This window comes from Sparus aurata, chromosome 23 (assembly GCF_900880675.1).
Source record: "Sparus aurata chromosome 23, fSpaAur1.1, whole genome shotgun sequence".
Lineage (NCBI taxonomy): Eukaryota > Metazoa > Chordata > Actinopteri > Spariformes > Sparidae > Sparus > Sparus aurata.
The window spans coordinates 25,165,181-25,184,129 of NC_044209.1; the positions used below are offsets into that span (position 1 = coordinate 25,165,181).

Here is an 18,949-nt window from a genome sequence, read left to right on the forward strand (position 1 = left end):
TTAGGACAAAAAGGCAAGCATACTCCAAAGATGAAACCGCAGATTGTATTGAAGATACGGCAACATTACATTCAAAGCACATCACCTGGCAGTCACTGAACGAAAAGGTAGAATAGGAACTTGCCTAATACCGCACAAATAAGTTACATTCACAAAAATATCACTGTAAAAATACCATGAGGTGGTGATCAGAGTCAAACATAATGTCATGAAAGAAGTCACAAGCTGTAGCCAATCACTGGCACCTAAATGAAACAATTATCACCTTAATCCTATTTTTATTCTGCACCACAGAGTCCAATCCTTTCTGCAACACTTGCTATCTGTCTTGAGTTTGGAGGCTATTCCTTTAGACCTACTTTGTGACACATAAATATCATGCTACAGTTTAAATATTTGCGGATTATCACAGAAGAAGGTACAAAATATCTACCTAACAACATCTAATTTCAGATGTTTGAGAAAGAAATTATTACAGAAAGTGACTACAACAATTAACTGTAACACAGTCATACTCACATTTACATTTAGGGCACAATATCATGTACCCAGTGTTCTAACTTTTGGCCATAATAGATCCATTGGTTGTCATTTACGGAACCGTTTCTTAGTGATATAGTGATTATAAAAGAGGAGGGAGAGCTAAAGCAATAATCACTTTTACAACCCTGTTTCCGCATAAGGCTCTTCAAATTACCCTGTAGTGTTGTTTAACGCTAAAAAAAAAAAGTGACTTTTTTTTTTGGTCCATATTATACCTGTCATGCAATATGAAAAACTAAGAATGTAGTTTGAAATGTTTATTTTATATAGAGAGTTTTCTTCCTCGTCTACGTTCTTGAAGTCATTGGGCTAGTTACATTTTTATCCTGTCCAGCACAATATCCTGAGTTACAGCTCAGGTTACACAAACATACATACTAACCTGAGAGCAAAATTGTACTCCAAGCCATATACATTATTGTATATGCTGCAGTCGTTCACGCACAAAAACTAATCACTAGTCCTGTCAAAAAAGCTATGCAATATACTAATTTTAGTTAGACCCTCAGCTGCTCATAAGACCTGCCAAGACTTCTAAATACATGTTACTTGATTGATGAATACACTTTCAACAACCAATTATCATCTGTAATTTCATGATATACATATTAATGTTTGAATAAGTGTCTTTGTTGTTGTTTTTCTTTGTTGAAAAGTGCCATGAAAGGTGTTTCATTGAACATTACATAGATACAACAGGAGAAATTGAGGTCTTTTTTTTTTTTTTTTTTTTTACATATCTTGGACATTTACAGTGTCTGTTTTTCCAGCATGTGATTCTTATCGAGGAAAGATAAAAGGAACTTTATGCAAATCTTCTGCAAACTGATAATATGACTATGCCTGACTTGTAATGATTTCGACCTGTGATATAAGCTCAGAAGTGCATTTTGGATGAAGACATTGTCACTGAGAGCGGTCCCACTGGCGTGTTGATGGACAGACTCCGTTAGCTGCATCTCTGAGGTGAAAGGTGGAACAGGAGGGGAAAGGGTGAGAGTTTATAGGGGTCAGGAGGTGAAGTAGGAGTTCTGCATGGAGTAGAGACGGTCAATGGGGTTTCCCACTCGCCCTGCCAGGAGACTGCCGTCCCCAGCTGCTAAGAGGCAATCTCCAAGTTGACCGAGGCTTCCATCGCTGTCCAGGTCATGGAACACTGTCTCTGAGTCTGCGTAAGAAAAGCAAGGGTGTGAACAACTGAAGTGGAACGATCTTTTATTAGTACCAGAGAGCAGAAGTATATAGAAAAAGAATAAGAAAGTAAGTACAAACTCCAAAATCAAAAGTTCCGGTGAGTGGGTCAGCCATGGTGATTTAATCTCCTATCTTAACCTATTAATAACATGCTTGGCTAATACAACATGATGCCACACTTTTAGGTCCAACATTACATGTTTACCTCACTGTCTACCAATGCACATTTTCTCAGGAAATAATGAATAAAATACTGAGCAATGCGCTTGTTTGACAGCAGCATGTAAAATACTAATATTCTGAATGGCACTGTGACTTTAAAATTATGGTTTTAACTGGTGAAAGAGATCATGTCAAAACATTCATTTTGAGGGGACGGTTTCTTTTGACCAACTGCCTTACCATAAGAGTGGAGCTGCTCACTGCTCAGCTGAGGCGGTGTAAGCCCATGTCGAAACGGCTCTCCACCATATATGTTGGGATCCAGAGCGAGTAGCTGCTGACGTGGCAGAGAGGGATACCCCAGTATCCCATCCATGCCATGGGTACTCGAGCCATCTGCGTAGAGATTAGAAACCCTTTAGTCATACCATTTCATCATCTATTTTTCAAAACATAGCTTTCTCTTCTTGATTCTGCATTGGCGGCATTCTCACCCTCACTGTCGTCATTGCTCTGGCGGCCCCCTCTACTTGGTCCTCTCCTGGTTCCTCCCAGCTGCTCTTGTTCCTGCTGCTGCTGCTGTTGTTGCTGCTGTCGGCGAGCTATCTTTTTCATCTGACGCACAAAAACACACCTCCTGTATTAGTTTTCACTGTATGTTGATGTCTGAGGAAGAACATGTCCCGAGGAAATGTACAAAGTCTAACCTTGGCTCTCTGGTTTTGAAACCACACCTGCACAACACGCACTGTCAGTCCAGTCTCAGCAGCCAGTGTTTCTCTCACCTACAGGTTAGATTTTTCATTGCTTTTAAAATACAAACTTAAAAGCGACAGACACAGCTTTGTATTGATCGCAAGGCAGACTGACAAGAACAATATAGCTTGCAATCCATTCATTCATCCATTGACAAGCCGGTCCACCCACCTTGCGACAAGGCTTAGCGGACACTTCAAAGGAGGCCTTGAAAGCACGACGCTGCTGTGTGGTCAAGATGGTGCGTGGTCGTTTTGAACGCTTGTGCTCTTTGCTTTCATCACCACCCTTCCCCCCGCCGGAGCCTCCTCCACCGTCCTCATCCTCACTTTTCACTGATCGGGGTAGGTAGACAACAAAACACTCAGAACATCCCCGTAGAAGGTAGATTTTACAGCTTTCTTACATAAAAGAAGAAAAAAAGAAACATTTAAAATTGAAGTGATTGTGAGCAGAAGCCTGGTGGGCCCTTGTTTGGAAGGAAGTGCATTTTCCAAGCGTAGAAAATTCCCAGAATTGACTGTGAAGATTAATGAGCAGGCTATTTTCACTAATCAGAAGGGACTACTGCATTGAATATAAAAGAGAAAATACTTTCACAAGCTGTACGTAGAAAAGCAAAGCAACTCTGAATTGATTGCTTTGTGGTTCAGGCAGTGCAGCCTGTTTTACCTGATTCAGTTGGTGTGGGACTAATAGCGGCCAGCATTTCCCTCTCCTTCTCATAGTCCATGCGGCAGAGCAGCTGGCCTTCTTTCAGCACAAACTCATCACCTCTTTGCAGCCGGCGTTCACACTCACAGCAAGTGAAGCAGCCAAGGTGGTACACCTGGCCTTGCACCCGCATTATCAGCTCTGAGCGTCCAATCACCTGCAGGCAGGCACTGCACTTCCTTACAAACAGCCTGGGGACGCAAAGAAAGACACGCACAAAAGGTTATGCGAAGGATACCCACATAAACTGTGTAATATATGTACAGCTTTCTGGGAGTCAAGGAGCAAAGGAAAAGAAATGTGAGGTAATTAAAGATGGAGGCGGAGACAAGGAGCTCCGATACATTTTACCCTCAGCTCAAATGATTGTGGAGATTAGCATCGTCTCTTAATTAAAGGTCGTATAAACATTACCCAATTCACAGAGCAACAAGGTGAACATCTGCTGAGAGGAATTACAGTAGTCTGCATTTTTATATTGTATTTTCTTTCCCCCCTCATTACAGCAGGTGGCAGTAGTTAGCTGGTGATATGAGAGCTGCCTGTTGGGAGTTTTTTTTTTCTCTCTTTTAAAGCCTGAAATGTTGAAATCTGTTTGATGGGGTAAACTCCAGTCTATCCACATCCCACCCACAATCTTAAAGTACTTATTTAACTCTATGAATAAAGCTTAATACAGAGTTCTTTTCAGGTCCATTGCTTTTCCCCATGACCACTTTCCTGCCTTTGTCCACCCATCTCTCCTCCTGTGAGATGTTATAACCCCTCAGTTTCTCTCCTGCCTCACCATCTCTCCACATCCCTATTTCCATTCACAGGGCCTAAGTCTCTGCCATTAAATTCCTCTCAAATCCCTGCTCTCGCACTTGGTTTCCTCCCCCTCCCTCCCTCCCCAGTATTTTCTGCCAGCGTTCCCAGTTCTCCCTCACGCCCTCCCAGCCTGCCTCCCCAGTTCACTGAAACTAATAAAGACAGGATTAATTAGATTGTTGTTTAAACAGTGCGATGGCCAGACAGACGCTGTAAACTCATAACCAGGGATTGGGGATAGCATGGGGTTAATCTCTCTCCTCTCACTTATGCACACTAAAACACACATGCACACACAAACATAGACACTCACACACACATGCATGCGCTCTCAGAGGCATGCACACAGACATTTGCACACACCCACCCACCAAATATCAGTATACCTAGTCTGATACTGGCGAGTTACCAACATTCACCATAACAGCACCCATCATTATGCTGCTGGTGCAACTTGCAAAGACATGCTTGATCACCAGACTCTCTCTTTAACAGGAAGAGTCACCAGGACGTCAGTGCATAGGTGTAAGAATTAGAAAAAAGCCAGTGGGCGAAGAAATAGTACAAAACACAAACCTGGACAAGAGGGAAGGAGGGTGAGCGGGGCGTGAACAGTGGGAGGAAGGGACGAAGGCAGAAGTGTTGACGCTCCCTGACTGAGTGATAGGAAGGTGTTGCTGCCCAAATCTGGAGTGTAAAGAAGGAGCCAGGTCTGCACATTAGAGCTCCTAATCTGCGATTCTGTCCCAAACGCAGCTGCTACGGCTAATCTTTCTCAATCCATCTGCCAAACGCTCCCCAAATTCCCCAAATGACAGTGTCGCTAACTTAACATCATAACGCAAACACAAGTATCCCCGCAAACAGCCCCACCCAAATCTGCTGTGACAGGACCTTGTGTTTAACTTGCTCAGCCTATTGTCTCATGGAGTCACTGCACTGCAATTCAGGGAGATGCATCTACTATAAAATATCTGCAACAATCTTTGTTACTTATCATAATACCTGGCTTCTGGCACATATTTCACAAAGGAGAGTGATCACAACGCCTCCACTGTGCAGCCGGACGCTCCAGCCAAACACACACTTCAACACCTTAAATGCTTCCTTTCACTGCGAACAAAATCTGACAGAACATAATTGTGGCAGGATTGCTTGACATAAGACCGATGATGTTGGTGGTTAAGTCCCACACTCCCTAATCGGGGTGTACACAGCACGGTAGGAATTTACTCAACATGGCAAATGAAGGCAACTTGGGGCAACTGCCACAGAGGGGGGTCTGTAAGTAGATCAGTCTAATCCCTCTAATAGAAGTATCATTCACACCGCTCCTGACCAGGGTGTAGCTTCCAATAAATCAGTGTGGACAAGATGGTTATAGAGTAGCCACAGGAATTAGGTAGTTTTAGGTTACACACTGAAGCTTTACAATGTGATCACACAATAGGTTTTTCACCATTTGGGTGAAAATGTACTATTGTTGTTGTATCTTGTCTTAAATTTAAATCATTTGCTCTCTTTTCTGCATGCATTGTACGAGTAAACGAGTTCAAGACGACCAAGTTTTGATTATATTCTGGAGCATGATTTTTTTTTTTAGAGTTCTTGGGATAAATTAAAATGATTTGGCCTGACGCAAAATACAATGACTCAAAATCAGTTAGGGATATTGGGATATGGGGGCAAATAAAGTCAAATTAAATGTGTCCATTATTATTTAGGACCAAAAATATTCACAAAACACAAAATAAGTTGTCACAGAATAAACAATCAAGTGAAACATTAAATATCCCTAACTCATTTTGAGTAGTGTTCATATATTTAGAATGCTTAAAATACATCAGGAATATATTGTAGAGAGTCTATTCTGATACGCAAGACAACATTTCTGTTTATAACACATGTATTAAAGCCTTTATTAAGGCATTAGTATCTAACAAAAAACCTATAATTACCACATTAAAATCCTTAAAATGTCCCTCCTTCTTCCTCAGCAATAAAAATTTAGTAAATAATTATGCAATATTGCTTCTGAATTTTGACTGCTAGACACAAGTTGTCTCCTTCTTCACAGTAAAGTCTATTCTTAGTGTATGTGCACTAGAGGCGTCATATTTCCACATCACATTTGTGTATGCTGAACACTGGACCAGGTGATGTGATGGTACAAATCATGCTCGTAGGCCCACCTCTTGAAATATGATTTTCAGTGAGCACATGCAGGGGCAACTTTTGCTTTCAGAAATGAATGTGGAAAACAGCCTTCTGGTGTCAGACTCTGCACATACGTCACCCGACACAGTGAAGCACAAACTTTGTATGAACAAGAAGAAAAACACATTTTTTACTTTTGACTTTTCAAGTTGGAATATCTCTAATTTCTCATTTGCTTGCATCAGGAATCATTGGGGGAAATTATGTTTTCATGACACAGACCTACAACACAGAAATAGTTTTTTTCCTTTTATTTGAATTTCAGCTATATAAAAATCTAAATGAAATTAGAATTTAAACAGCGGAGACGAAGCGTGAAGACCAGCTGTGAACAAATCAGAAGTTTGCTTTGGATTCAGAGGGCTTTCCTTTAATGAAGAGATGTGTGTAATATTCACATGTACAGAATTACAAAGAAGAGAAGTGTGAGAGCAGACAGAAGACTGTGTGAGCTTGTGATGTGGGAAACCTCAGCAACTTTGGCTGTAGGCACCTTTATGTTCCGTGCCATGGATTTCAGAGGGGTTAGGGGGCACAGCTAATTACAAGCTCACTGATTATGTGATCAAACACGGAGAAGAAGAAAAAGGTGACGTGGTGTAAGTAGTGGGTGGTTATAATCAGCTCTTTCCTACTTGCTTATTGTAGATCCTACGCATACAAACAGAATAACAGAATCTTCGTCATCTCCCTAAGCTGTGTCATGTGGCACTGTTTTGCCTGTGAGCTCCGACAAGCACAACATTGTGTGGACCGCAACACAATCATTCCATAAATATGTATGTGTCTCAGAGTGATTACAGTTGTTGTGCTTGCTCTCATAATTGATGAATATTTATACAGGTAGAGGTTCGCTTATACTGACGCTAGGTTTGGTGCGGTTGCATTTAAGTGTGTAAGAACTTCACTTGGACAGATTAAGGCATCAGTCGGAAAGTACGGCTCATTAAAGATCTACCAACGTCACTTATTTTGATTAACCTATGGTTTAAGGTGCATTTCAGCCTTACAAACATATAATGTGGTGAGATATTCATGCACTGGCTTGTGGATTCTGTGTTACACAAATAGGTGTTTACACATCCCATGAAAATGAAGGTGCATTCAAAGATTCATATGATAGACGCAAAAAGAACAAATGATATGCAACAATCTTACTTTTAAGTTGTATTCTGTTTAGTATCCATTTCTTAGATGTGTGTGTGTGTAACGGTGTGTGCGTGTGTGGATGTGTGTGCGCACTTTTGGCGGATATTGCTCTGTGAAGCAAAATGGCTCAGAGCCAGGGTTCAGTAATCACATCATCTCCTTTTATTAAATCTCCCTGCACTGCTTCTGTGTTATTAAAATCTCCCAGCATTCCCCACGATACTCACTACCCCTGCCACCACTCACTCACTCACTCACACTCACACAAATACACACATGTATATATATATATATATATATATATATATATATATATATATATATATACATACAGTACAGTCACACGTATGTGCACACATACACACACACATGTGGGTGTATATACAATCACATGCACACATAAACACAAATATGCACAGTTTGTGTAAACACAGATAAGGTTCTGGGTACAAACATCAATAAAACACTGACAGATGCTGTCATTTGTGCACCATATCACTCCAAGCATCAATAAAGTAACATCATAAGCAGTCCTCTTGTTCCATGTATGCTCTCCAAAATTTGTAAAAGCTGTGTAATAGTTGTTAACTAACGGCCATGAGGGCCTGCAAGTGTATGGAATACTTCTTTAGAGGCATTTCTGCACAAACTCTCAGCCAATCTCACAGTTATACGGTTACATGTCATGATTCTCACTGTAACCCGTTCACACTGGCAATAAGACCGGCGCTACACGAGAGCACCACTGGCTTCTGTAATATTCAAGACCTAATGTAATGTACCTGTGTAAAGTAACAACAAAAAACCTGCGTGGCGTGCATGGTGTTTCTCTCTGGGTGTGTGCGATTTTACACCTGATGCTACCAAGAATGAATGCTATGTGTGAGGGTGTGTGTTTGTGTGCGCGAGTGAGTGGGTGTGTGTGTGTGTGTTAGTTTAGATAAAACAGTTAATCCCCAGGCCACCAGAACGCAATATCCTGTCTGCCCGTTTCTCATTTCCTGTCTGTCTCTGGCGGAGTGGGGAAGCAGCGGGGAGGGGGTGGCGGGGGACAGCGGGACCCGTTGCCCCAGAAACAGGAGATACAGCCGGTCGATTTGAGAAAAGTCTACGCCGATCTCCCTATCTCTCCCTCTCTGGTGCGACCCCCTATTCTCTCTCTCTTTCTTCCTCTCCCTCTCTGCTTTTATTATCTCAGATTTAATAAAGCCAAGGCGAGCAGCTTGTTCTGCCATGAAACATTTATTAGCTGTCTGTTATAAAATTGTTGTGGGGGAGGAAAGATGATGGGGTCTCATCTCTCATTATGCAAAAACAGTGGCAATATCGCCCCCCTCCTCTCTCACATGCACCCAGACCAAAATCTGTCCCTCCCTGCGGCTGCATCCCCACCTAAAACTCTCAGACACCCCGTCTTTACCTTCTCTATCCCATTTCGAACGCCTTCTCCATCAGTGAGATTCCTCCCCGATGTTCTCTCATTTATACCACAACATCTCCCCCGTCCCCGCTTTCCTTCCCTCTGGCACACCTCCAACCATCATCTGTTGAGCTGCAGGTTTAGCTCATGTAAGGCTCCTGGGTAAGAGAGGAGTGTTTGAACGTTTCAGAACCACATGCGTGCATTATGTGTAGCCTCTGACTGAGATTCATTACGTACAGTACAGTCCTGAGTGCTGCCATGATTCACCTTATCCCACGCCGAACCACAAACTTTCCCTCCACTTCTAGACTCATTGTACCGGCATGTTCAATTATTTGAGCAAACATTTCCCTCACTTGCCTCGCTAATGATTTCTGGCAATGGGGCTATGATTGGTTTCATTTGCCAAGGTTTTGTGAATTGCTTTTTAATCATTTTTAATTGCAACTTTTCATTGTGAGCACCACAAACAAACTTCTATTCACCCCTTTTCCAGTTTTAGAGGTAAATATCTTAAAACCTGAGCTGATAAAAACAGGTAATTATGCAAGAAATGTGTTTTCTCCTCTGGTCAAACAGATCTTTTAAATGGTGACAGTTTCATAATTTAGACTTGATTTATTAAAAGTAATTAATTGATATGGCCTTGACTCAACCAGAGTTGAGGTGCTGGCTGATGTGGATAAGGGCTTGTTGATCTTCTGACGTGTCATTGCATAATTCTCTCTAATAGTATTTCCCTGAAGCCCAGTGCCAGGCCTGTCACCGAAGGACAGCCACAGAATGCTGGGTAATTAGCACTGTACCCAATCAGCCTCCCCACCACCTCCTCCCGTTCCCATCCCGAGACACAAAGAGGCGCTGAGGGAGGGGAGACGATTAAGAGAAAACAAGGGATAAACGGGGAGATAAACTGTTTGGTGTCATCGCTGCCATCAATCTCAACGAGAGCGAAATGAGGTTTGGAATAGAGAAATATTATTACAAAGCAGACAGTGATGAACGAGGCAACGGATAGAGAGACAGGGAGAGAAACGGTGGGTGGGGTGGGGGCATGGCAGGGAGACGAGAGGCAGAAGATGCAGTTTCTATCCTCAGTCTCAGTGTTTTAGAGGAGCAAGACTCTCATATAAATGTAACTTGAGAGGATACTCTGTCAGGCCGTGAGAGTTGACTCACATACAGCTACCTGGTCAGCGGAGGGAGATTCCATAACTGTGGCGACGGGGTCTCCCTCTGTCTGTCTGCAAAGAGAGGGTTCGTAAACCTAGATGTAGTCTGAGTGCCCTCCACCCCACAGAGTGAGGTATTAAACCCGAGGTTTAGTGAATATCCACCCCGGTGACCCGTTTTTTCACACGGCTGAAGCTGCCTTTATGGGGCTTACAAGGGAGCTCACATGCAGGCTCCGCACAGCCAGACTACCCTCCATTCTGTCTGGGCTCAGCACTGTTGACCAGGGAACACTGGCCTTATACTGCTCCGTTTGGCAAGGAACCATAATGTCAAGCCAGTGTGTGAAAGACAATGACTGTGAAAAAGTGTGTGTATGATACTGAGGGTGGTAGAGATGATTCATGCCTGCTAATCAAGTGCTTTCAAAGTCTTGATTTCAATCAGAATGAAATTTAATCATCCTGTTACTTTTATTCAAAACATTTCACAGCTGAAAGATGTTACTCCTCACTACTCAGACTGGTTTTCCATCCCATTTTTTATTATTGTTAAGCATTATTCTACCCATCGTGTTGGCAAAGGTGATGCATTGCAACCCTGAAAAAGAACAAACCGATTTCAATTGCTGGTGGGAATTGAGAGTGTGGGGAGAGGTCTCGCCACAAAATTATTCTAAAGCCTCTCGCTGAACATCTGGTCCATAACAGGAAGGAGTTCCAAAGAATTTCTTGAGGTTTAAGAACAAAAATAAATCCACAAGAAAAATCCACAAGATGCACTTGAGTTTATTGTTTCTAAATCCCCTCATTTCCATAACAGATTGAGACCAGGGGATCTCGAAACCGAAGGCATACCTCCTGTTTTATTACATGGATAATGACTGGCAGGAGGGTGATCGCTTATTTTTTTACAAGAAGTTTCAGGTACTGAATTTGAAATATGACTCACAACCAAACTGAACTAGGTGCTTTTTCGAGGATTATGTGATTCACCTTTAAAACTGTTACGCTGAAATGTGACATCGGCTTTTTGATCATCAGAGCGATCAATTTAGAGTCTTTTTGAAGCAAAATATCCCTCCCAAACATTAATCATGCAAATGCTGAATAAACTTTTGCCTCGAAGGCAGTTTGGCCCAGATGAATCAGGGTGGGGGATGGGTCACATTTCAAAATTAGATTTGTTTTCTCATTTGAACTGTTAGCCATCATCACGCGTCTTGTTCGTACACCTCAACGCAGTAGATTAATTGCAAAAAAATTCTGAGATGTCTACCTATTTTGGATTTTTGCATTTGTTTGTTTTCTTTTTGGATATTAACCACAGAAAAGATGCAAACAAACGCACGCGGTCACAACGCTGTACGCTGTGGCCTTTGGTTTACACTGATGGAGAGAGAGGGAGGAGAGCTCTGCCTGTCTGTCTGTGATGGGTGATGTAATCAAAGCAAAGGATAAATTAAAAATATTTGGACAAGCCAGAGTTACTGCATGAGGGCGAGATGGGAAAATAGCCCAGCATGAGCGAGAAAAGCCTGCAAGATATCGTCTTAACAGTGCATGTATACATTTCATCCACACATTCTTCAAAATTAAGTAAATGACTTTAATGCCTGAAGATCAGTCTGTGTAAACGTCGCTCAGCTAATCTGCCTCTGCCTCATTTCAACTATCTGGAGCTAAAACGGAACCGAGCTTCAAGTAGAGGGTTAAAAGAAAAATCAGCTCCCCCCCCCCCCTAATAAATGTATGAATTCCCCTAAAATCTTTATGCACGTTCCAAATTCTTGAACAAGATTATCTGTTACAATGCACACACCTGCTCTAGATATGGTGTGTGTGTGTAGTGTAAGGCGCTGATGGACGGACTGCAGGGAAAACAAGGAGACATTGTTGCTGATCCGCTGAAGGTCACAGGCAGGATGCCAAGTCTGGCACCGACTCACACAACAAGGCAACTATCCATATGCAATGTATAGGGGACTAAATCAACACCATAGTGAAAGAGCCGCTGACTATTAATTTGGATCTACAATTACGGTCATTACACGAGGAGAGCAAATACGCTTTTTCATTCCATCGCTGAAAATGAACCCAGTGCTTCATTTATGATAAGCTATTGGCTCCATGTTTCCCACTCATTTTTCCAGATAAACGTCACACAATGGGACTTTCATCAGCCAGTATCCCCCCTTCTCTCTCTCTCTGTCTCTCCCTCTCTCTCTCTCCCACACTGTCTCCCTCTCTGTCTCTCGCTCCCTCTCTCTCCTCCAGATGTCAGGTACAGTGGGAGAGCCTGTGCTGCTGGATGCCGTCTGACACTTTTCAAAACAATGATAACAAGCTTCAGGCTCGTCCTTCAGCTGTCTACCCCTGGAGCTCCCACTGCAGGCACACCCACTGACCACAGCACACACACCAACAACCGACCCACACACACGCACACACACACACACACACACACACCCACACACACACACGCACACACACACACACACACACACACACACACAATATGGCCTCAAAAAATGACCGCAGAGTTGAGTAATCAAACAAAAAACAATGACATTTTACATTACATTTCACAAAGCAAGTATTAAACATGTTTTGCGTTAAAGTATATTGTGCTGGTGAGTACAGACATTTTACATTACATCCATGGGGCACAGCAGCAGTATTCTGTAGGTGCTGTTCAAATCAGATTGTGAACATATCAATCCATAATTATGATCGTAGACAAATCTGCAACTGCAAATAATTTACATTAAAGATATATCAGAATTCTTAGCAGGGAGGAAAGGGACGTTTAACTTTTCCACATAAGAACTCACAAAGAAACCTGTATTATGTGCCAAGAACTTCAAGTTAATCAGTAGAAATCTTCAACACATCACAAATGCATGAAGCACTTTTTACGAATTGTCAAAAATATTCTACATCAGTATGTTAGAGAACTTGATTTCAGCCATATCCAGGTCTGTATTTTTTTTTAAAAAGTTTTTAAGTTGGTATAATTCAAGATAAATAATAATAATTTAAAAAGTCCATTAATTGTAGACACACTTTTCATAAATCAGTCATATATATTCGTATTCAATATCTCGACTACAACCTCTGTAGGTTTGGGCAAAGGTTTTGCACACTGCCCCCTACTTTGTCATGACGGAACTTGGGTTCGAACAGGAACTTAGAATATAATTAAAGCGAAACTCTCGCCAAAAAGCAACCAAGGCTTTATTTGGGATTGAATATGAGTCAAACCTTTGTGTAAAAGCATAATTACGACGAAAGAGGCACTTTTAAGATTTACCTTAGTTTCGGTTTTGGGCACGTTAATTTTGAATGGGAGAGCTAGGGGCACGACACGCTAGCATCAAAATCGCTATTTTTAGAACACTAAGAAGACTCGACACAACATGAAACTTTGCTTGTAGTATCACAAGGGTCTCTACTCATGAACACGAGCATTGAGAACATTGTTTGTGTACACAGAGTTTATGAAAAAGAAGGTTTTTGAACAACTCAAGGTAGCTGCTGCATCTCCTGCGCGTCGCCGTCATGGCAGAAAAGTGGCAATCCCCGAGTGCGACCTGACAGGCAGGAGAGTAATGGTGAACCGCTCCTCAAGCGTGCCTGTCAGGTCGCACTCGGGATCGACACTTCTTGTCTGGCATGACGGCGACGCGCAGGAGGTGCAGCAGCTAACGTGAGTAGTGTAGAGTAAATCTTAAAAGTGCCTCTTTCGTCGTAATTATGCTTTTACACGAAGGTTTGACTCATATTCAATCCCAAATAAAGCCTTGGTTGCTTTTTGGCGAGAGTTTCGCCTTAAAGTATTTTTTGTGAGATATAACTCGGTTGTTCTCATATTGTCTCCCTAACCCTTTATATGATCAAGCAACATGTGTCTGTCCTCTGATTCAAGATGCGTTCATGTTAATAACACTGCAAAGACTTTAGTTTCTTGAAACTTACATTAATTTACTCACAAACTGCCAAATTGTTCTTTGTTGTTTGGTAAAAGCCAGCTGTTTAAGCCTAAAGGATGTAGTTTGCACTGTACAGATCAGGTGGTTTAACTTGCTATTGTTCAATTTAATAAAAAGAATAAAAAAAACTAAAAAAAAAAACTGACCAGGTTATTCTTTAGATAATCTCATATTAATATGTGTGGCTAAAAGGCTCTCGCTCTCAGCATGCTGGGAAATAAAAACAGGCTTCTTCTTCCTCTGACCTCATCACCTTCTGTTCAGTATTTTCAGTTCCACTTGAATTACAGTGTTTTAGCTCACATGTAACCTGGTAAATTGTGACCAGTCTATATCAAATTACTGACAATAAAACAAAATATAAAAAATCAACACAATGTGTGAATTCAGCTTCCTCGTGGCTATGAGGAGGCTGAGTGACATAACTTCTACTTGCTTCTGATTGGAGGAAATTGTGGCTGCACAACGGAAACCAGTTCCCCCTCCACTGCAAATAAACACAGATTTGAGAAGTAAATATTTCATGCAGTGTGCTGTACTACAGTGTTGAGATACTGGTAGCGCATATTTACATTACCGAGAGACTATATTTTAGTCATGCGTTTCTTTGCAGATTGAGAGTTTTACTATTGACATGAGATAAATATAGTTGCAGTTGGGAGGAAATATGGCATCTCCAAAATTCGTGAACTCTGAACAACAGCCTTGTTTCAGGACACCAGTTTGTTATTGGTGGGAAATGATCTCCAACTGCTCTTGAAGTGACCCGAGAGGAAGCACTTCTTCCCCCGCTGCCCGCCTCTCTCCCATGCTGCAGTCAGCGGAGCAACAACAAACACTGAACCCACTTGTCTCCCCCAGTGTGTGTGTGTGTGTGTGTGTGTGTGAGTGTGTTCTTACTTTTCATAGTCGTGCTTGCAGTACAGCAGGCGGTCCCTGCAGTAACAGGTCCCGGTGAGCGCGCTCAAACACACGGCGCACTTGACGCAGGTCTCGTGCCAGGAGCGCTCGTTCACGCGCAGCAGGAAGCGGTCGGCGATGGGAGACTCGCAGCCCGCACACAACTCTCCCCCTCCCCTGTACTCCGGACCTGGAGGGGGGCACATCAATGCGTGGACAGGGAGACATTCAGGGCCGAAGACAGACTTTTTAAAACAAATGGAGTCATGAGTCCAAATCTCTCCAATTCAACCCAAACCCAGAGGAAATTATGGTTCTTCCCACTAATGGCCTTCCGGAAAACATGTAGTGTTCCACGTTTATTTTTCTATATTGTGTGTTAAAATAGGCCACATGTTTGTGTGCATATTTTACATAATTTGGCACCGAACGACTGCTGTCCACAGTAGCTCACCCTGATACAATTTTTTAAATCGTAAGATTCAAAAAGTCCCTCGAATATTCATTTGATTTATTCACAAATAGGCTTAATGTGCGCTGGAGCTTTACTATATAGTTTAAACAATTATCTTGATATTTTCCACCCCAATTGCAAAAAAAATCTATATGGTTGTTTTTAACGCTCTATTGATCTCAACATATAAAGTATAAGTTACAGTCAACGTAAAGAACGCACCTGTTGTTTTTCTCCCATGCTGTCCCTCTAAAATTACAATCCTAATTTTGTACTGTTAGTAAATTGATGTAGGTAATCAGTATTGATTATCTTAACATAACCCTAATATTCCTTTATAGATATTTAAATTGCGTCAGTGTTCTACTGAATTCGACGTGATGCGAATCTATGTCATGGTATTTCTTTCTTGCGGGAATTATAATATTCTTAATTATCTATACTAAGTGTATCTCGAGGCTTGGTCATTTTTCCATCCGTCGCAGTGATATTTAACGTTTCGTTTGACTCTCATGCAACAAACTGTCTGCTGACACACTCACCAAAAGGTGTCGAGGATGGAGGCTGCTGCAGACAGGACTGCTGGCTTTCCTCTGTTTTCATCCCTTCTCTCCTTCCCTCAGTGTGATCGCTAGAAGGACACACAAATAAAATGCTCCATTTCGATCTAAGATATGTCAGATGAAGCACTGCAGTAAATCCGACTGGAATAAAGGGAATCATTAGGATTAAATGTCGGCCGATGAAAACCAGCCACCTAAAAAAAACCATAAAGGCATTTTCAAGGAGACATTTTGGGTTACCAAAATATAAATGGCTGAATTTACACACACACACACACACACACACACACACACGCACACATGGATTTTATATTAAGGTTTTTAAGGGCAGAATTGGGAATTGGGAAAAAATAAGAAATAAAATAGAAAACATCAAGGACAACATCTATATCTGATAATCTAATAAAAATGAAAATAAAGATAATTTCCCACGCCGATGAGCATCAAATAGATACCACCGTTATTTCAGGTAGATTTGAGGTGATATAGTTCAGGGCCTTGAATGTATTCAGCTGCTCTATAAATAACAGTCAACATTAATAAGTAAAAAATTAAACAATAAAAAAGAGGATTACATTTACCCCTCAAAAAAACAAACACACACAAAAAAGCAGGTTGCGTTCTTATATATATTATCTATATGATTTTCCGTTCAGTCAGTATCAATTAAGGAATTTGGGTTTGAATTATTTTAACAATATTCACATTTTCTCTAAAATGTGCGGCCAGCAATTTAATTAAAATGTATAATGGTTGCTATGATAATTTGTTGTTTTATTCAAGTGAATATATTAAGTATCACAGAAGAAACAGCTGACGGCATTTTGTGCCCTTCAGTGTTCTCTTTAAAAGTCGACAAATCCAGAAAAAAAATATGTTGGCTGGAGAAACAAAGACAAAAACAATCTTTAATGTTTCCACATTTGGCACTTTTAATGTAGATTGTTAGCTGTGGTCTCATTAGACTCAGCTGTGTTTATTATATGAAGCTCGCTAAATCTAATTTGTAACCTAATATTTAAAGCTCATTTTCAAACTGGATATTAAATTTAGACATTTTCTTTTAATTGTGATATTTGTAGAGAATCTCTATTCTTGAAATAATATCATTTTGGGCGGCTTGTGTCGCGGGTCTGTAAAATCCACTAAATATTAAATATAGTATTGGATGCCGGGTAATTGCCGCATTGCCACAAACAATTAAATAATGAAATAAAACAAATGAATTATGTAAATACAGCTAATCTGATTTGATGTTTTCCCTAATTGCGGGTTGAATATATTACTGACACATTTGTGTAATGCATCGATAATCACATGTTGAGACTAACAGACACTCAGAGGGGAACTCAGAGGGGGAAAAAAAATAAAAATGTTTCAAGAAAGATTTAATTAAGTTTGCTGCAGATCACCTGGAGCTACAATAACAGGAAATATAATTGTCATATCATATGAGGATCAATAAATCGTTCTGTAAAGTCGATGCATAATAAAGATTTACCTTCAGAGGAACATCACAAAGCTTTTCTCGGTTTGAAGATTAATGATCGACATCTTTGTGCCCAAGATTTGAAACCAGAACCAGCAGAGAGAGAGAGAGAGAGAGAAAAAAAAAAGATTTCTGTGGTAGTAAAGTTTAAAAAGCTGTTGGAGTGACCCGGTTCGTCCGCCTGATATCAGAAGTGAAAGTTGAGTTCTTGTGCGTCTGCTGGGGTCCAACAGTGGACGTGACTCCTGCACTCAGAAACCAGCTCAAACTAATGTGCTAATGAAATATTATCCACGATAAGCACCGCTGATACTGAACCACCACCTGAAACCAAACCTCCAATAAAACCGTTCCTCTCGTACATTGTCTCAGGCTGTTGGTTTGGATTAACAGACCAAATCAAAGATCATAATTTACTTGATAGCAAGGTCACCGTGACTTCGTCTTCCGTCTTTTTTTTTTTCTTTTTTTTTTTTTTACCTGAGCGTTTAAAAATGAAAACCGAAACGCCAGATAACGTCAGACCAACGCAACGCGCTGCTGCAGGACTGACGGACACACAGTCGATTTAAAATCATTTAGAAATCTCGAGTCTCTCCTCCACTGACAACCTGCTCTTGAGTTGCGGAGTCCTTACCTTGAGGTGAAACACACTCCTCCAGAAATCTCGGTTGGCAACATTAAAACCTGGGGAAACTTTCGGCGAGTAAATGAATCAGACGCGTTCACAGATGCTTCACCTGTATCTCACAGTCCGGCGCGCATGTTGCCTACGGTAAAAATCCAAAGACCATGATGACCCAAACTATTGTCTATTGTCTCCCCCTGTTTTCTCCGCCAGCCGTGTGTGCGCTCCGACTTGTTTTGTGCGTAAAAAGGCGCAGAGGGAGGAGATGGACAGACAGGGAGGGAGGGAGAAGGTGCGGAAGATGATGGGGGAAGATGAGCGATGATGCAGCCTATTGATAACTCAGATGAGGATGATCTTTTGCATTTGTGTTCAGTGTTGGACGGAGACTTTAAAGGGCGCAGTTCATACGTGAAAGGACTTGCAGTGAGATATGAATCCCCCTGCACATGAGAAAAACCTTCTTTTTTTAAATGAACCCTAATATCTTAATATCATGCTTAAACTGCCGGATATGGGAGAATATTATCAAAAGGACAAAGACAAATGAAGATGAGAGCAGGTACAGTCAGCTGTACTTCTGTCTATCTAGACATCAGAAAATGTGTTGGCCACTGCACTCTCAACAAGTCCCAGGATGAAAAGGCTGCTGTGGAAGCAGGAACAGTGACATTTGAAAACATGTTATGAGAAATAACTGGTTTATTGCCTCCTACTATTGTGTCTGGCATGTTTCCCTCACACACAAGGAGAAGACCGCCCCCTTGTGGCGACAGAGGAAAG

The 18,949-nt window shown here is 41.4% G+C and overlaps 1 protein-coding gene across 2 annotated transcripts; it reads right to left on the reverse strand.

Moving 5' to 3' along the window:
• Positions 1–30: 30 nt before the first annotated feature.
• On the reverse strand, positions 31–18,800 carry lmx1al (LIM homeobox transcription factor 1, alpha-like). 2 transcript variants are annotated; one of them, XM_030406970.1, is made up of 10 exons: positions 18,176–18,800; positions 17,551–17,603; positions 16,029–16,117; positions 15,033–15,222; positions 3,328–3,560; positions 2,827–2,990; positions 2,607–2,684; positions 2,394–2,514; positions 2,140–2,295; positions 31–1,711 (listed from the first exon to the last, which is right to left on the reverse strand). In XM_030406970.1, the coding sequence occupies exons 3-10, from the start codon at positions 16,087–16,089 to the stop codon at positions 1,554–1,556; spliced, it is 1,161 nt and encodes a 386-aa protein (XP_030262830.1). In that variant the 5' UTR covers positions 16,090–16,117; positions 17,551–17,603; positions 18,176–18,800; the 3' UTR covers positions 31–1,553. The 2 variants fall into 2 exon arrangements, with proteins under 2 accessions (XP_030262830.1, XP_030262828.1); XM_030406968.1 differs by lacking the exon at positions 17,551–17,603 and having other exon boundaries at positions 18,176–18,798.
• Between the last annotated feature and the right edge of the window lie 149 nt (positions 18,801–18,949).

What these genes read in the sequence shown, in the direction of transcription:
- lmx1al (XM_030406968.1), bottom strand. Translation starts at nt 18,219, where the DNA reads ATGTTGCCAACCGAGATTTCTGGAGGAGTGTGTTTCACCTCAAG. An exon ending in TCCATCCTCGACACCTTTTG is followed by an intron (nt 15,223 to 16,028) that starts GTGAGTGTGTCA and finishes GCCCCCCTCCAG; the next exon opens with GTCCGGAGTACAGGGGAGGG. An exon ending in GAGCAATGACGACAGTGAGG is followed by an intron (nt 2,296 to 2,393) that starts GTGAGAATGCCG and finishes ATCTCTACGCAG; the next exon opens with ATGGCTCGAGTACCCATGGC.